Genomic DNA, 12,097 nt, shown 5'->3' with positions numbered 1-12,097 from the left:
ACTTTTTAGCCCTGAAATCTGTCCGCAGAGAATCAAAACCAGCTCTGTGTCCCGGTCTATTTCTGCTGGCTGTCAAGCAAGGGGAGGGGATAGGTACCTGGCGTTCCTCCCCCCGGGCCGGGTGAACTTAACACACTGCCTCACAGACACGAGGAAGCTGGAGCTATTGGCCACGTGATCCAGGGGCTGGGGAACAGCTGTCGGGGCCAGACTGGAGATCAACTGGGCCTTACAGGTCCTCAGAACAGGAGGACTTGAGGGGAACAGGTGGGCAGGTAACACTCTATATCGTGGACTGTGTCATGAGTAACGGGGGGTGGGGAGCCTCTGGGCCATCAGCCCTGCCCCTCAGCTCCCTCGGAAATAAGCACCCACACCCCCAACCACCGGATCCTGCCAAGAACGAAGATGCTCAGATACCCTGGGTGCTGGGCGGGACGTGAGCCCCGTGGACCCTTAGGACCCGCAGGGCTGTCAGCGCCTCCAGTAACCAGCTGGCATCTGACTGCTTCTGCTGGCCCCGCCCCGGGGACACGAGGAGGCGGAGCCGTTGCCCTCTGTCACCTCGACTGCCTGATGCCTGCGTGATGCTCCAGGAGAGGTGCCAGATACTCACTGCTCATCTCTGCGCAGGGAGAGCGGGGCCAGGGCTGGAGCGGAGGGAGGGAGGGAAGTCAGGGGCCCGGGACGCGGGAGCCCTGCAGAGAGCACAGGCGGGCTGGCTCCACCCCTCCCCCGCTGACCCCCGACCTCGAAATAGACGGAAGGGAGCAGGATTCTTTGTGGGGTACCGAGTAACCCTGGAGGTGGGGAGGGAGGGGAGCCGGCAAGTCAAGGGGGCTGACTAACGAGCTCCGTCGAGTCGGGTGTAAGAAATCACGCTAATGACCCCCGGCTCCCTCCCTAGTGGGTGGTCAGAGGCCGAGGCCTCTCTGTGGGGCTGGCACGCTGTGGGCTCCAAGAGGAAGGGACCGGGAGGGACCTGTTGGCCACGGGTAACAAAGCAGCCGCCGGCAAAAGGGGTACTGCTGGAGGCCCTCTTCTCCTGGGGACACTCAGAGTCTGAAACCAGTCTGGTCAGAGCAGGAGCGCAGCTGCTCCCTGTCTGCACTCACGTGCAGGAGGCATCAGCTTCAGGGTTACTCGTGACGCCGGGCTGGAGACCTGCGATGCCTGCCCCCCGTCTCTCCCTGGAGGAGGCTCGGCAGGGCCCTGACCGCTGCCTCCTCAGCTGCAGCCTGGGGAGCAGATCCAAGGGAGACCAGAGCAGGCCTCTCCCCGGGAGGCTGGGTGTCAGCAAGGCCACTTATCGCTGCGAGAGGGCCTCGGCCAGCAGACTTTCTCAAAGGGGAGAGGACAGAGAATCACCCTCAGAACAGGTGGAAAATGCAGATTCCTGGGCCTTGCAGTCCTAGGTGCTGCTACATTGGGCCTGGGGTGCGACCCGGGGATCTATATTTTTAATAAGTGCCAGTGGTCCTGGAACCAAGTTCCGAGACCCAGCTGAGGCTACTGTTCCTGACCGGGGTGGGGAGAGGGCTGGGCAGTGTTCCTGGAGGCCGGTGACCCATCCCCCGGGTGGAGCACAGCCTCCTGAAACAGCAGTGAGCAGTTCTCCTGCCAGAACTGCTTGGGTGTCACAAACTGGGGAGGGCCTTCCAGCCCTGGTCAGCATCCAACCTGGCCCGGCAGCCTCTTCCCTCCTCCCGTCCAGGTTTCCAGAGAGCGTCGCAATCCGCGGCTAAAGGAAGTTCTTCCCGTAGCTCAACTCAACATGCCCGGCTGTGCTCTGTGACCCTTCCTTCTGGCTTCACACGGCATCTGCTCAGCAATGCCCTCTGCGGTACCTCCCTTTGCACACGAAGGCTTATTAAAATGTACCTTTGGCCTACTCTTGGCTAATCCATGAGACATCCCAAGCTCGTGCTAATTAATCGGATGTCATTATTGATATGCACCCTAACTGTTCAGCTCTGCCTAATCACGCCCGTGTCCCGGGCACCCTTCTGCCGGCTGAGAACCCTTCGGGGTTCTTTGGCTGCTGCTTTCTCCTCGGGGCCAGCCTGCAGGCTGGGGAACGTGCCCGTGGATACTTTTAGTCTCTGCACGGTTTGCTGGGCCTCCGGTTGGGACACCCGCCACACGGAGGAGCACGCTTATTACTTTAGAATGAGTGCTTTATTTAATTAAACAATTACTGCCAGGGCCCTGGGACGCTATTTAGAAAGACAGCAGATTCTGTTTATAACAGACACCCTGTAACAGACAGTAAGCATCGTTCAGGGGGTAGCACAGCCTCACAGAAGTCAGCAGGGCCGTCGCGAGGACCACGGACTCAGCTATGGAATGAAAGCATCAGAGAGACACGGAGCGAAGGAGGAACGTGGTTCAGCGTATACAGTTTTGATCCTCGTTAGCACAAGACATTTAAGAACATTCCATGTTACTCTTAAGACAACTGGAAGGCTGCTCTATTTCTTATACTTTTTGGGAAATGAAGCCAAAAAAAAAAGAGTGGGGGAGAGTAAGGATCTGAAATTGACAACCGGGACATTTCCTTAAAGAATACAAAGTCATTTTTTTTAGCTCTTTGCCCAGAAATGGGAGGTTTGCAAGCAGAGGGGATGCAGAGTCTGGAGCTGGCCTCAGCTGTAGCGTTCTGGGAGTTTGCCTGGAGCAGCTTCTGAGGGGACTGACTAAAAACACACAGACATGGACACACACACCTGGGTCAGTGGCCAGGACCAGCCGGGGGAGCTCATGAAGCAAGGAACAGCAGCTTTTCACCCCCGATCACGCTGCGCACAAATAAAGAAGCCTCCAGCTTAGGGCGTGCCCGGGATCAGTGTGGGTAAAAATGGTCCTGAAAGAGCACAGTGCAGAAGGTCCCCAGCAGGGATGAACACTCCCCACGGAGACTTATTTGGAAGTTTCCCAACCAAATTGGCCTGTGCATGAGCGTGGGTCGTGGGTATATTCTTAACAAGCTCCGTGACGCTTTCCCGGCTTGGGGCCCTGTGTGTGTGCACGTGCGTGTGTGTGTATCCGTCTGTGATGTCCACGCCAACCCCATGTCGGCCTCCTTCTCCGCGAAATGGGCTCTGGATTCCTGCATTTTACACACAAACATGCGGATACGCTTTACCCAAGAGATGGGCCTCTAAAAGTTCTATTTATAAATACTTAATTTCCACAGAATAACGTTTAAAGCCCACTAGGGAAAGTAAGTACTCAAGAGAAACCTACAGCGAGCCCTTCTGTAAAGTAACAAATTGTTTTGTAACAAATAATTACCCGCTGAGTTCGTTTTATACATTGGGATTTTCACATCATGGGGCTTCTTACAAGCCGAGCCTGCTGGCAGGGGTGGTCCGGTTCTGGTCCGGTTCTGGCGCACAGATAACTTTCCCCATCGCAGTGCCCTTCCCTGAGTGAACTGGGGAAGGGGGCAGGGAGAAAGGACGAGACACCAGACAAGCCAAACTGACAGTTTCCCGCGTGCCCAGGGTAAAAGTGGCTTGTGCCCTGGGCAAGTCCTATGTGTAAGGATGTACTCATTACTTTCCAGACGACGGAGACGGGGCTAGAGATCGGGGACATTCTAACAGGGTCAGAGAGACACTCAAGCTGCCACTGTGAGAAGGGGGTCTGGGCAGTTCACCTGGCTCAGGAGCTACAACCGAGTTCCCTTCATCCATTAGGATGGAAGAAAGGCCAGAGGACTCAAGCTCAGCCGGTGAGCAGCTTCCAGGGCTCGGGGAGGGGGTGGTGGGGACTGTCTTGTGATCCTGATGCCCGTCACCTGCTATCTTTACCGGGAGCTCGGAGCGGATGGCACAGGGGAGTCAGCGCCGTCCTCTGAGCTGGTGTGTCAGGCATCAGCCATCGCAGAGGCAGGACGCGGGGTGTGATGGATGGCGAGCTTAACGCTGGCGGACAGAACCCATGTCCCCGAGAGCCGCGTTAAAAATAAAAACAGTCCTCCCACTGAGCTGGAGGGAGCTCGGGCCAAACACCCCAAGGCACTGGGGGTCGGGGAGGAGGGGGTCACCGTGGTCCAGCGAGGCGCTACCCAGGTCTCCTCGGAAAGGTGAGGGCTGGTCCTGAGCAATGCTGGGCAGCAGCGGGGCTGGCACTGGGGACGGACCGGAGGCTGTGCCCAGACACCAGTAGCAGTGGGGGAGCGGTGACGGGGGTGCCCCTGGGGTCCCTTGGCAGGAGCTGGAGAGACAAGCCATAGTGTCAGAGTGAGTGACAGCGTGATCTGAACTTCATTCAGAAAGGGCTGGGGGGGATGGAAAGCACAACAAAACACAAGCAGCCACTCCCTGGATGAGCCACAGAGACTGCTTCCTAGGAAAGGAAGGAAGGAAGGGAGGAAGGGAGGAAGGAAGAAAAATGCAGCCTGTCCCTGTATTGTTGATATCCTTGAAAAAGAAGAGAAGAGCTAATCCTTTAAAGTCAGTCATTTCAACCTGAGCGCCGGTCACTGTTTGAAGTTAGAATTTGCTCAGCATGAGCGCCTGTCTGCGGAGTGGGAACATGCAGTTTTAGGGTGTTGGGCAGAAATTCTTTCTTCCTTGACACCCAGGATCGTGGGCTGAAAGCAGAGGTTCGGCACTTGGGGGGCTAGCACCCTGAGACACAAGGCCTCCCGGGGGGCCAGAGGAGCTGGCAGACGACCGCAGACCCCCACCAACTCGGGGTGGGACGGGCCCGGGTCGGGAGAGCTACTCTGCTCGCCGCACCTGCAGGGGGTTGCCCAGCATGACCGGCATCTTCCCACCGGCAAGCGGCGAGGAAAGGGTGAGGCACAACAAAACTGACCTTCCGGGAGCCTCCAGAACCAAATGAGGAGCTGATATCGGGGTAGGAAGGGAGGAAAGGAAGGGAAAGAAGACGGGCTTCCCTGGTAGCCCAGGTAGGTCCCCAAACAGTCCCCATCCTATGAGGGAGGCGCCTTGATGTCTCAGACCCTGTAAGCAACCCCCTTCTTGCCCAGGTGGCCGGGAACCTCCTCTTGGCTTGTTCCGCTTTGGTGCTGGGCTAGGTCCCAACCCATATGAGTCAGACAGAAGGGCGATGTCCCCAAAGAAGGGAAACTGCCACTGGTCCATTTACTGTGCTTAGGGCCCTGCTCTCCATCTGCGGATGGAGCCAACCCATTAGACTCCTCCATGAAGACGGCCCATCCTGGGAGCATTGCGCTTGCCCTCCAGGACCACCCTTCCTGTCTCTCTATGGTCTCTGCTTCCTTCCGGGTTCCCCACGTTGTGCAAATCCAGGGGCAGCGCTCACACTGTCTCCTATGGGGGCTGTGCTCTAGGGGCACAGGCTGGTGCCCCTGGAGGTGTCCCCGAGAGTCCCCAGGTCCTGTGAAGTCACTACTGCCGCTGAACCTTGTTGCTTCACACTAACTTTCCCTCCTCACTGGTCCTGAAGCCCTCTAGACCACCTCCTGCCCCAGAATCGGTAAGAATAAATATTCAAGCAATGGCAGCGGTGACCCACTTATCAGCAGATGCCACAGTTCCAGGGTACCGTGGTTGCTACTGAAAGAACAGAGAGAGAGACCGTGGCAGGGAAGGGAGACGTCCTTGGGCAGACGCTCTGAGTTCCAGCGCTACTCGAGTGAACGGAAGAAGCCCATCTCGCTACCTAGGAGTGAGGGGCGGCAGGAAGACAGCAGGTCAACCAGGCAGGTGGGCAGGATGTGCAGACACAGGTCACTGAGCAGATGCCATCCTGGGGCAGCGTCGCCCCAAGCTCTGCAAACGTCAGGCTCCCAGGGCTGACGAGCAGGCGTGACCTGCCCCCTCGCTTCTGGGCTCTCATCTCTGCCTCAGCTCAGTGACCCTGGGGAAGTCACGGTCTCCAAGTCTCAGTTTTTTCTGCTGTGAAATGGGATGAGGCCACAGACCTTACTGTTTGGCTGGGAGGACCAAAGCGGAAACGAGAAAGTGATGGGTAACTTGCTACACTGACGCAAACCACACAGCAGGAAGGACCTGGCAGTTCTCGGCCTGGCGCCTCCACTCGGGTACGTCACTCCGTCCTCCACCCCCCAACACAAAGGGTGTTTCTTCCCTTGAATGGTACCGTTCTAGAAAGAGACTGTTTGGTTTTAAAAAGGGGATCGTGTGGGACTTCCCTGGCGGTCCAATGGTTAGGACTCTGTGCTCCCAATGCAGGGGGCCCGGGTTCGATCCCTGGTCGGGGAACTAGAGCCCACATGCCCGCATCCCGCAACTAAGACCCGGAGCAGCCAAATAAATAAATAAAAATAAAAAGGGAACCGCGTGCTGTTTTAAATGTCGCCAGTGGCAGAGGCAAGCGTTGCCGTGTAGGACTGAGACAAGGTGGATTCAGAAAACAGCCTCCTGCCAGAGAAGGAGAGACCAGGAGCCTGGGTGAAGGCCCAGAAGGACCCTTCACCGCTAACCTGAGCCCGAATCAGACCGACCTGCTCCTTTAGGAAGAGAGTGCAGCAGGCAGAACCCCCCCTGCAGCCCCCAACACATACCCTGTTTCTTCAAGGGGTGTCCGGAGGGAGAGGCCCCTCTGTGTGGCAGAGGGCGGCAGGTCACCTGCCAGGCACCTGCAGGCTGCACCTCTCCCAGCTCACCCAGACCCCGGAGGTGGATCTCACAGCTCCTGCGTTCAAGGCAGCATGGCAAGCCAGGGTGACCTTGTCCTGTCTCAAAGCAGCCCACGAGGGGCCCCCTGCCCAACGCTGCCAGTTTGCGGCCGGGTCTCCAGCCAGGATGAGCTCCGCTCTGCCATCTGCGGGCCCGGCTCTGCCCGGCCGGGGCCTGCTGGGCCGCCAGTGGCGCAGCGGCATCTGTCCACCTGTGAGCTGTGGAGGCCGCCCCTGCCGGCAGTGAGGAGGCTGCAGCACTCGGGGAGCCCCGCTGTCCCCCCAGGACTTCCCTCTGACACTCTCCAGGAGGTGGTACCGACGGGGCCCGGGGCGCAAATGAGGCCGGACGGCCCTGCAGGAATGAGGAAGGAGAACAGCGCCCTTGACTCAAGGGGACAGCGACACACATCCTGCTTCCCAGACGCTAGGGATAGCCCGATTCCTGGACGGAACTCATTTCCATATGACCCTGCCATTCACCAGCAGCTCCTGACTCTTCCTCCCCGTGTAGGAAAATGAAATGCTAAACTCTGACTTTGTTTCCTACTGAAGCCAGAGATGCTCTGCGGAGAGAATCCCAGGACGGTCCCCAGCCTGGAGGCAAGGCTGCGGGTTTGAAAGCGCTGGGGCCTCAACACTGTCCCACTTGATCCTTCAAAGGAGCAGGAGGCGTGGGCGGTGGGGCTGGGGAGATCAGATCCTGATGTTAATTCTCATGGGCCCTCGTGACGGGGGCCCAGGTCACTGCTGGCTCCAGCTGTGGCGTATTGCTGGGACGCCCTGGGGGCACGTGTGACTCACGGGACCACCCCCGCCTCACAGCGCCCTGCTCTGCGGCTACTCCAAGGAGGGGGAGGGAGAAACTGACTCATATCAGCTGCACAGGAATCACAGGATGTGGACGGAGGTCACAGCTACGGGAGAGGAGGAGGAATTTTCCACTCATTAAGGTCAAGGGCTTTGGGAGGCGACCGGTAGCTGGTGGTAGAGAAAGCTCCCTTCTGACAAGTAATCATGATGCTACACAGGCTGGCCTCTGGAGAGGGTTAATATCCCAAATACTCTCATTCTGTGTGTGCATCTCAGCAGCACTCCCGGGAAGACAGAAGAGACTGCTTCCAGAGGACTTTCTAAAAATTAAACCGTAAAGTTAAAGCCAGAAAATACTGTCCTGGAATAGAAAAGAAGTGGCTATTAGAGGTCCTTTTGAACATGCAGGCCAGACAGGTGTATCGTTTACCTGAGACAAAGAAGTGGCTGTGCCTGGGGTGGGAAGGGGGCTTTAAACCCGCCTGCCTCCGTGGCCAACGCTGCAGCAGCAAAACAGCTGGTAGAGAGAGGCGCGACGGGACTCTCTAGGCGGGATGGACAATCTTCCAAACATGAATGACTGGGGGGCGAGGGGAAAGAATGCCCCTCTTCTCCCATGATCTGAAGGGGCCAGTTGGTGGAACAAGGATGCAGGGATGAGCCCCGCGGGCCGGACTTGGGAGGGGAAGATGCTGTTAGCACCTGTCACAGAGCGCCCACGACGGAGGAAGGAAACCCACGTCTGCCAACCCCCCCCTTCAGTCGCTAGGCCGCTTCTGACTCACTAAGAGGGGGTGGCCTGCAGAGGGACAGAGCCCCCCCAGTATTTAGGGTCAGGAGGCGCAGCTCTGCGGAAGCCGCGGACCCTGGGAGCCACATGCAAAGTCGTAAAGTAACTTCTGAGACAACGCGAAGGTCCACCTGCCCTGAATTTCTCCAAACCAGGCAGAAGAGCACGTCTGAACCGAAAACCTTCTGAGCAAACTGAAGTCCCCGGCAGTGGGAGGGTGTCAACAACCCAGAGAGAACGGGCTCAGTTCCTGCTCAGCCCCGCCCCCTCCTATTTCGTGCAGCTTTTGTGGGCCTGGTGGCAATTAGCTTTATGAGTTATAAGTGCGATATCTGGGAGACGAAGGCAGTAATTAATGCCTGTCTGCTTTCCTGAAGGGTTCCTTCTGTTCGGTCAGACATTTATTGAGATCCGGGCAGGGAGGCTTCCATCATGTGGAAGGTTTATAGGAATGAGAGGAAGAACAATTTAATAAGGCAGTAACGACGCTGCTAAATAATTCATCGGGCCGATGGCGGCAGCAACGTTCCCAGCGCTCCCTGTCTCTTCTGCCGACGGGCGGGAGAATGAGCCAGGCAGATCCTGCACAGCCTCCAGCAGCGCCCCCGGAAAGACCTGCCCGAGGGGCTCCGCCGCTGACCCTCCCTCCTGGACCTGCTCCCGGGTCTGTGCTGAGCCCCTCGCACCCTTTCTTCAACCTCCTCCTTCTGCCTGACTGTGCCGGTTAGAGACCCAGATGGGTCCTTACAATTACCAACACTTCTGCTAATTGTATCAATCACGGTTTGTTGAAATGCTGAGAGGCTAACAGGCCTCCGCTCTCCCGGGTTCTCCTGGTGGCCCTGCTGAGTTCTCTGCCTGCCCCCAAGGCTGGGGAAGTGGGGAAGTGGGGAAGTGGGGAAGGGGCCGGGAAATTAACCTGCCACCGAAGTCCCATCGGACCTCGGCTGAGATACAGTTCTCCTAGAAGACACCCTCCTAGCCGTAGCTGACCACCCGACTGCTCCAGAAACGCACAGAGGAAAACAAATCTCTCCCGGGGCTGGGGCCACAGGACTCCTGGGGTAGGTCGATAGGGTGGGACTGGGAAGGCGAAACCACCATTCGGCTGTCCTTGGGGTTAACAAATTCAGAGCCGAATAACATAGCTGGCGGGGCTGCGGGAACCTCTGCCAGGATAGGGATAATTAAGTCAAGAGGCCGACTCCCTGAGACTCCCTGAGAGGCCGGCTCTCTCGCGTCCCGCGTCCCGCTCCACATCAGCCAAGTGGCCGCGTGTCAAGCTGTGTGTCACCTAATGCACCTAAACCTGTGTCAGGGCTGAGGAGGACCAGGAGGAAGCAGAGAGTATTAACAGACACCGCACAAGCGAAAGGGAACCATTTCTGAGTCGCGCCTGCAAAGCAGGCAGAGACAGACACCTGCCTCTGGTTTTGCGTCTTATTCCCGAGACCCGTCGGACGCGTTATTCAGCTCCAGTTCCCCTCTCCGCCCACCCCCACCCCGCCCCCAGCACAAAGCGCTCAAGACGGAGCCTGGACATTCATCTTCTTCCCTTGTCTGCGAGGAGCAGGGGAGACTGGGAGCCAGCTGGGCTGATCCCTCCTGATCTGGAGAGCTGTCTGTAACTGGGGTCGGCCGTGAGATGGCTCAGTCCCGCCTGCCTAGCCAGCAACCCCCGCACCCACTCACGCGCTCTTGGGCTGGTCGGGAGTAAGGTCAAAACGGGGGAAGTTTCCGGAAAGCCAGACCTGGCCCTCTTACAGGGCTTTGATAAGCATGCCCCTCAAACCCCGAGATGAGTTTATAAGAGTTCACGGCCCTGGAGCTGGCGCCAACCCCAATGCCAACTCCAAACCACATACGATGGAAGCCTGGTGGCCGGGACACTCTGGGGCTGGCATTGTAGCCACATGACACACTTTCTGCCCGGGACCAAAGCCCCAGTAATTAGCCAGGCTGTGGGGCTGTGTAGACTCTCCTCTCTGGGGCAAGTTCTAGCCGAGAGTGCAGGCGGCTCCCAGGCCCCTGGTCCCCCGGCCTGGCCGGCCACTCACCAGGTAGATGCGGTAGGCGTCCACGCGGTGCAGGGGCCCCCAGCACAGGTCCGTGTCGTTGTACTTGGCATCGGCCTCTACTCCGCAGGAGTCGTTGCCCAGGGCGCTGCTGACAGAGAACAATGGCTCAGTGTGGGCCTCCCTGCCAGGCCGGAAGCAGACAGAACCTGCCGTTACTAACCAGGGGCAACTGCCGCCCCCCTCCCCACCCCCCAGCTGCAGCTTCAGGTCCCATGCTCTGACTCTCCACAAGCCACGTTTTTCTGTCTCTGGGGGCAGGCACCTTATTCCTGCTGCACTGTTTCCCGGCAACTGGTGGGAATCCCGGTCACCTTCCCAGAGGGGCAGGGATGGGGTCAGCGGTGAGCAGTGTCTCCGAAGGCCAGGACGCACAGCTGGCTGTGATGCGTGCAGAAAAGGGCCTCAGACATGACAGACTCGCTTGGTGTTGGGCTTCTACCCTGAGAAAACACTGCCCCGACCGCCCAAGGAAGCCCCTCTGGCTGCAGCTGGTGTGGGGGGCAGGGGGGACACTCACCAGGTCACCTGCATGAGAGAGAAGGGCACGGCGGCAGCATAGATGGCCAGGTCCCCATACAGGTAGATGATGATGCAGAAATAGAACAGGTTGACCCCCACTGAAAGCAACAAAGCCATTGGTCAGGGAGCCACAAGGAGACGCCGGCCTGCTTTTTTGATGACTACAGCTCTACCTCATCCACGGCTTTCGTTCTCCAAGCGGAGTGGGAAAACAACCCCCAAGTCCTGTTTCTCATTCTGGCTGCCTACACTGAGATGCTGGCGGGAGACACATCTGCTCGTGACTGTCGCCCAGTGGGGGCTGAGCGGGACTGGATCAGAGAGGTTCTGCATCCAGGGCGAGTGTGGGGCGTGGACTGGCCAGGGAGGACCCGGAGGCGTCTTCGCGCTCGGGACACGCTGCCCGGAGGGGAGAAGGAGGGATGGCCTGCGTCAGGGGCCTGAACCCCCGGGCTCGCCTGGACCAGGGCCTCCTTCGCAGCCGCACACAGGGCTCTAAGACGAAAGACTGAGGGATTGAAAAGAAGAGAACAGGAAGCGGCCCAGCTCCGGAAGCTGAAATCAGGAGGATAAAAAGCCCTTGATTTCCAAAGACCAAGTGCCTCATTCTGAATGTGGCCCATCATCAAGCACCTAAGAGGAAGAAGGGTGGCCTGGTGCGCTGGGGAGGGAGAGAGCGGCAGGAGTGGGACGGCTCACTTCCCTCCTTACAAGAAGCGTCTGCAGGGGAGGATGCTGACTTCGGAAGGGCCAGGATGTGGAAGTTCCCTCTGCAGAGGCGAACCTTGGTCCCCTCTCCCTCCAGGAGGGGCCTGGACTAGGAGGCGGGAACTCAGGCTCTGGCTTCATCCCATCGGCTTCTTCTCCTGACCCTGGCAAGTCCCTGACCGTCTCTAATCCTGTGCAGTGAGAATTCAGCCAGTGCTAAATTCCATACGTGATTCCAGCTACAAAGATCACGGGTAAAAGTGCTGATAAAAGCATCCGGGCCCTACAACCTCAGGGTCGTGGCCCCAGACGGCCAGTCTCAAACTCCCATTCAGACTGACTGCTTGTTTTTGGTTTCACTGATCTTAAGCTGCTGGAGTCTCCGAGAACAGAAAGAAAAATGAAGTGACAGTTCCCTTCTAATCCAGGTGGCTCAGATGAGCCTCTGGGTCCCCGGGGGAAAGCCAGGGACATGTTCCTCCTGGGCTATTTGAGGTTGGCTCTGCTCCTAGGAGCCTAGGCAGAAAAGACTCAGAAGATATGGTTCTTGAA

At 58.1% G+C, this 12,097-nt stretch overlaps 1 protein-coding gene across 2 annotated transcripts in view; it reads right to left on the bottom strand.

Annotated features, from left to right (window-relative positions):
- The window catches only part of TMEM104 (transmembrane protein 104), a 58,250-nt gene that overhangs the window by 29,136 nt on the left and 17,017 nt on the right, over positions 1–12,097 (bottom strand). Inside the window, exons 7-8 of one of the 2 annotated variants that reach the window (XM_036836941.1) lie at positions 10,836–10,935; positions 10,298–10,406 (exon numbers count right to left, since the gene is read on the bottom strand). In XM_036836941.1, the coding sequence (XP_036692836.1) occupies positions 10,298–10,406; positions 10,836–10,935 (209 nt within the window). The remainder of the gene's footprint in view (positions 1–10,297; positions 10,407–10,835; positions 10,936–12,097) is intronic. The other variant, XM_036836943.1, reaches the window with a different exon arrangement.

This window comes from Balaenoptera musculus, chromosome 20, assembly GCF_009873245.2.
Source record: "Balaenoptera musculus isolate JJ_BM4_2016_0621 chromosome 20, mBalMus1.pri.v3, whole genome shotgun sequence".
Taxonomy (NCBI): Eukaryota; Metazoa; Chordata; class Mammalia; order Artiodactyla; family Balaenopteridae; genus Balaenoptera; species Balaenoptera musculus.
This window is presented reverse-complemented; position numbering and strand designations above follow the sequence as displayed.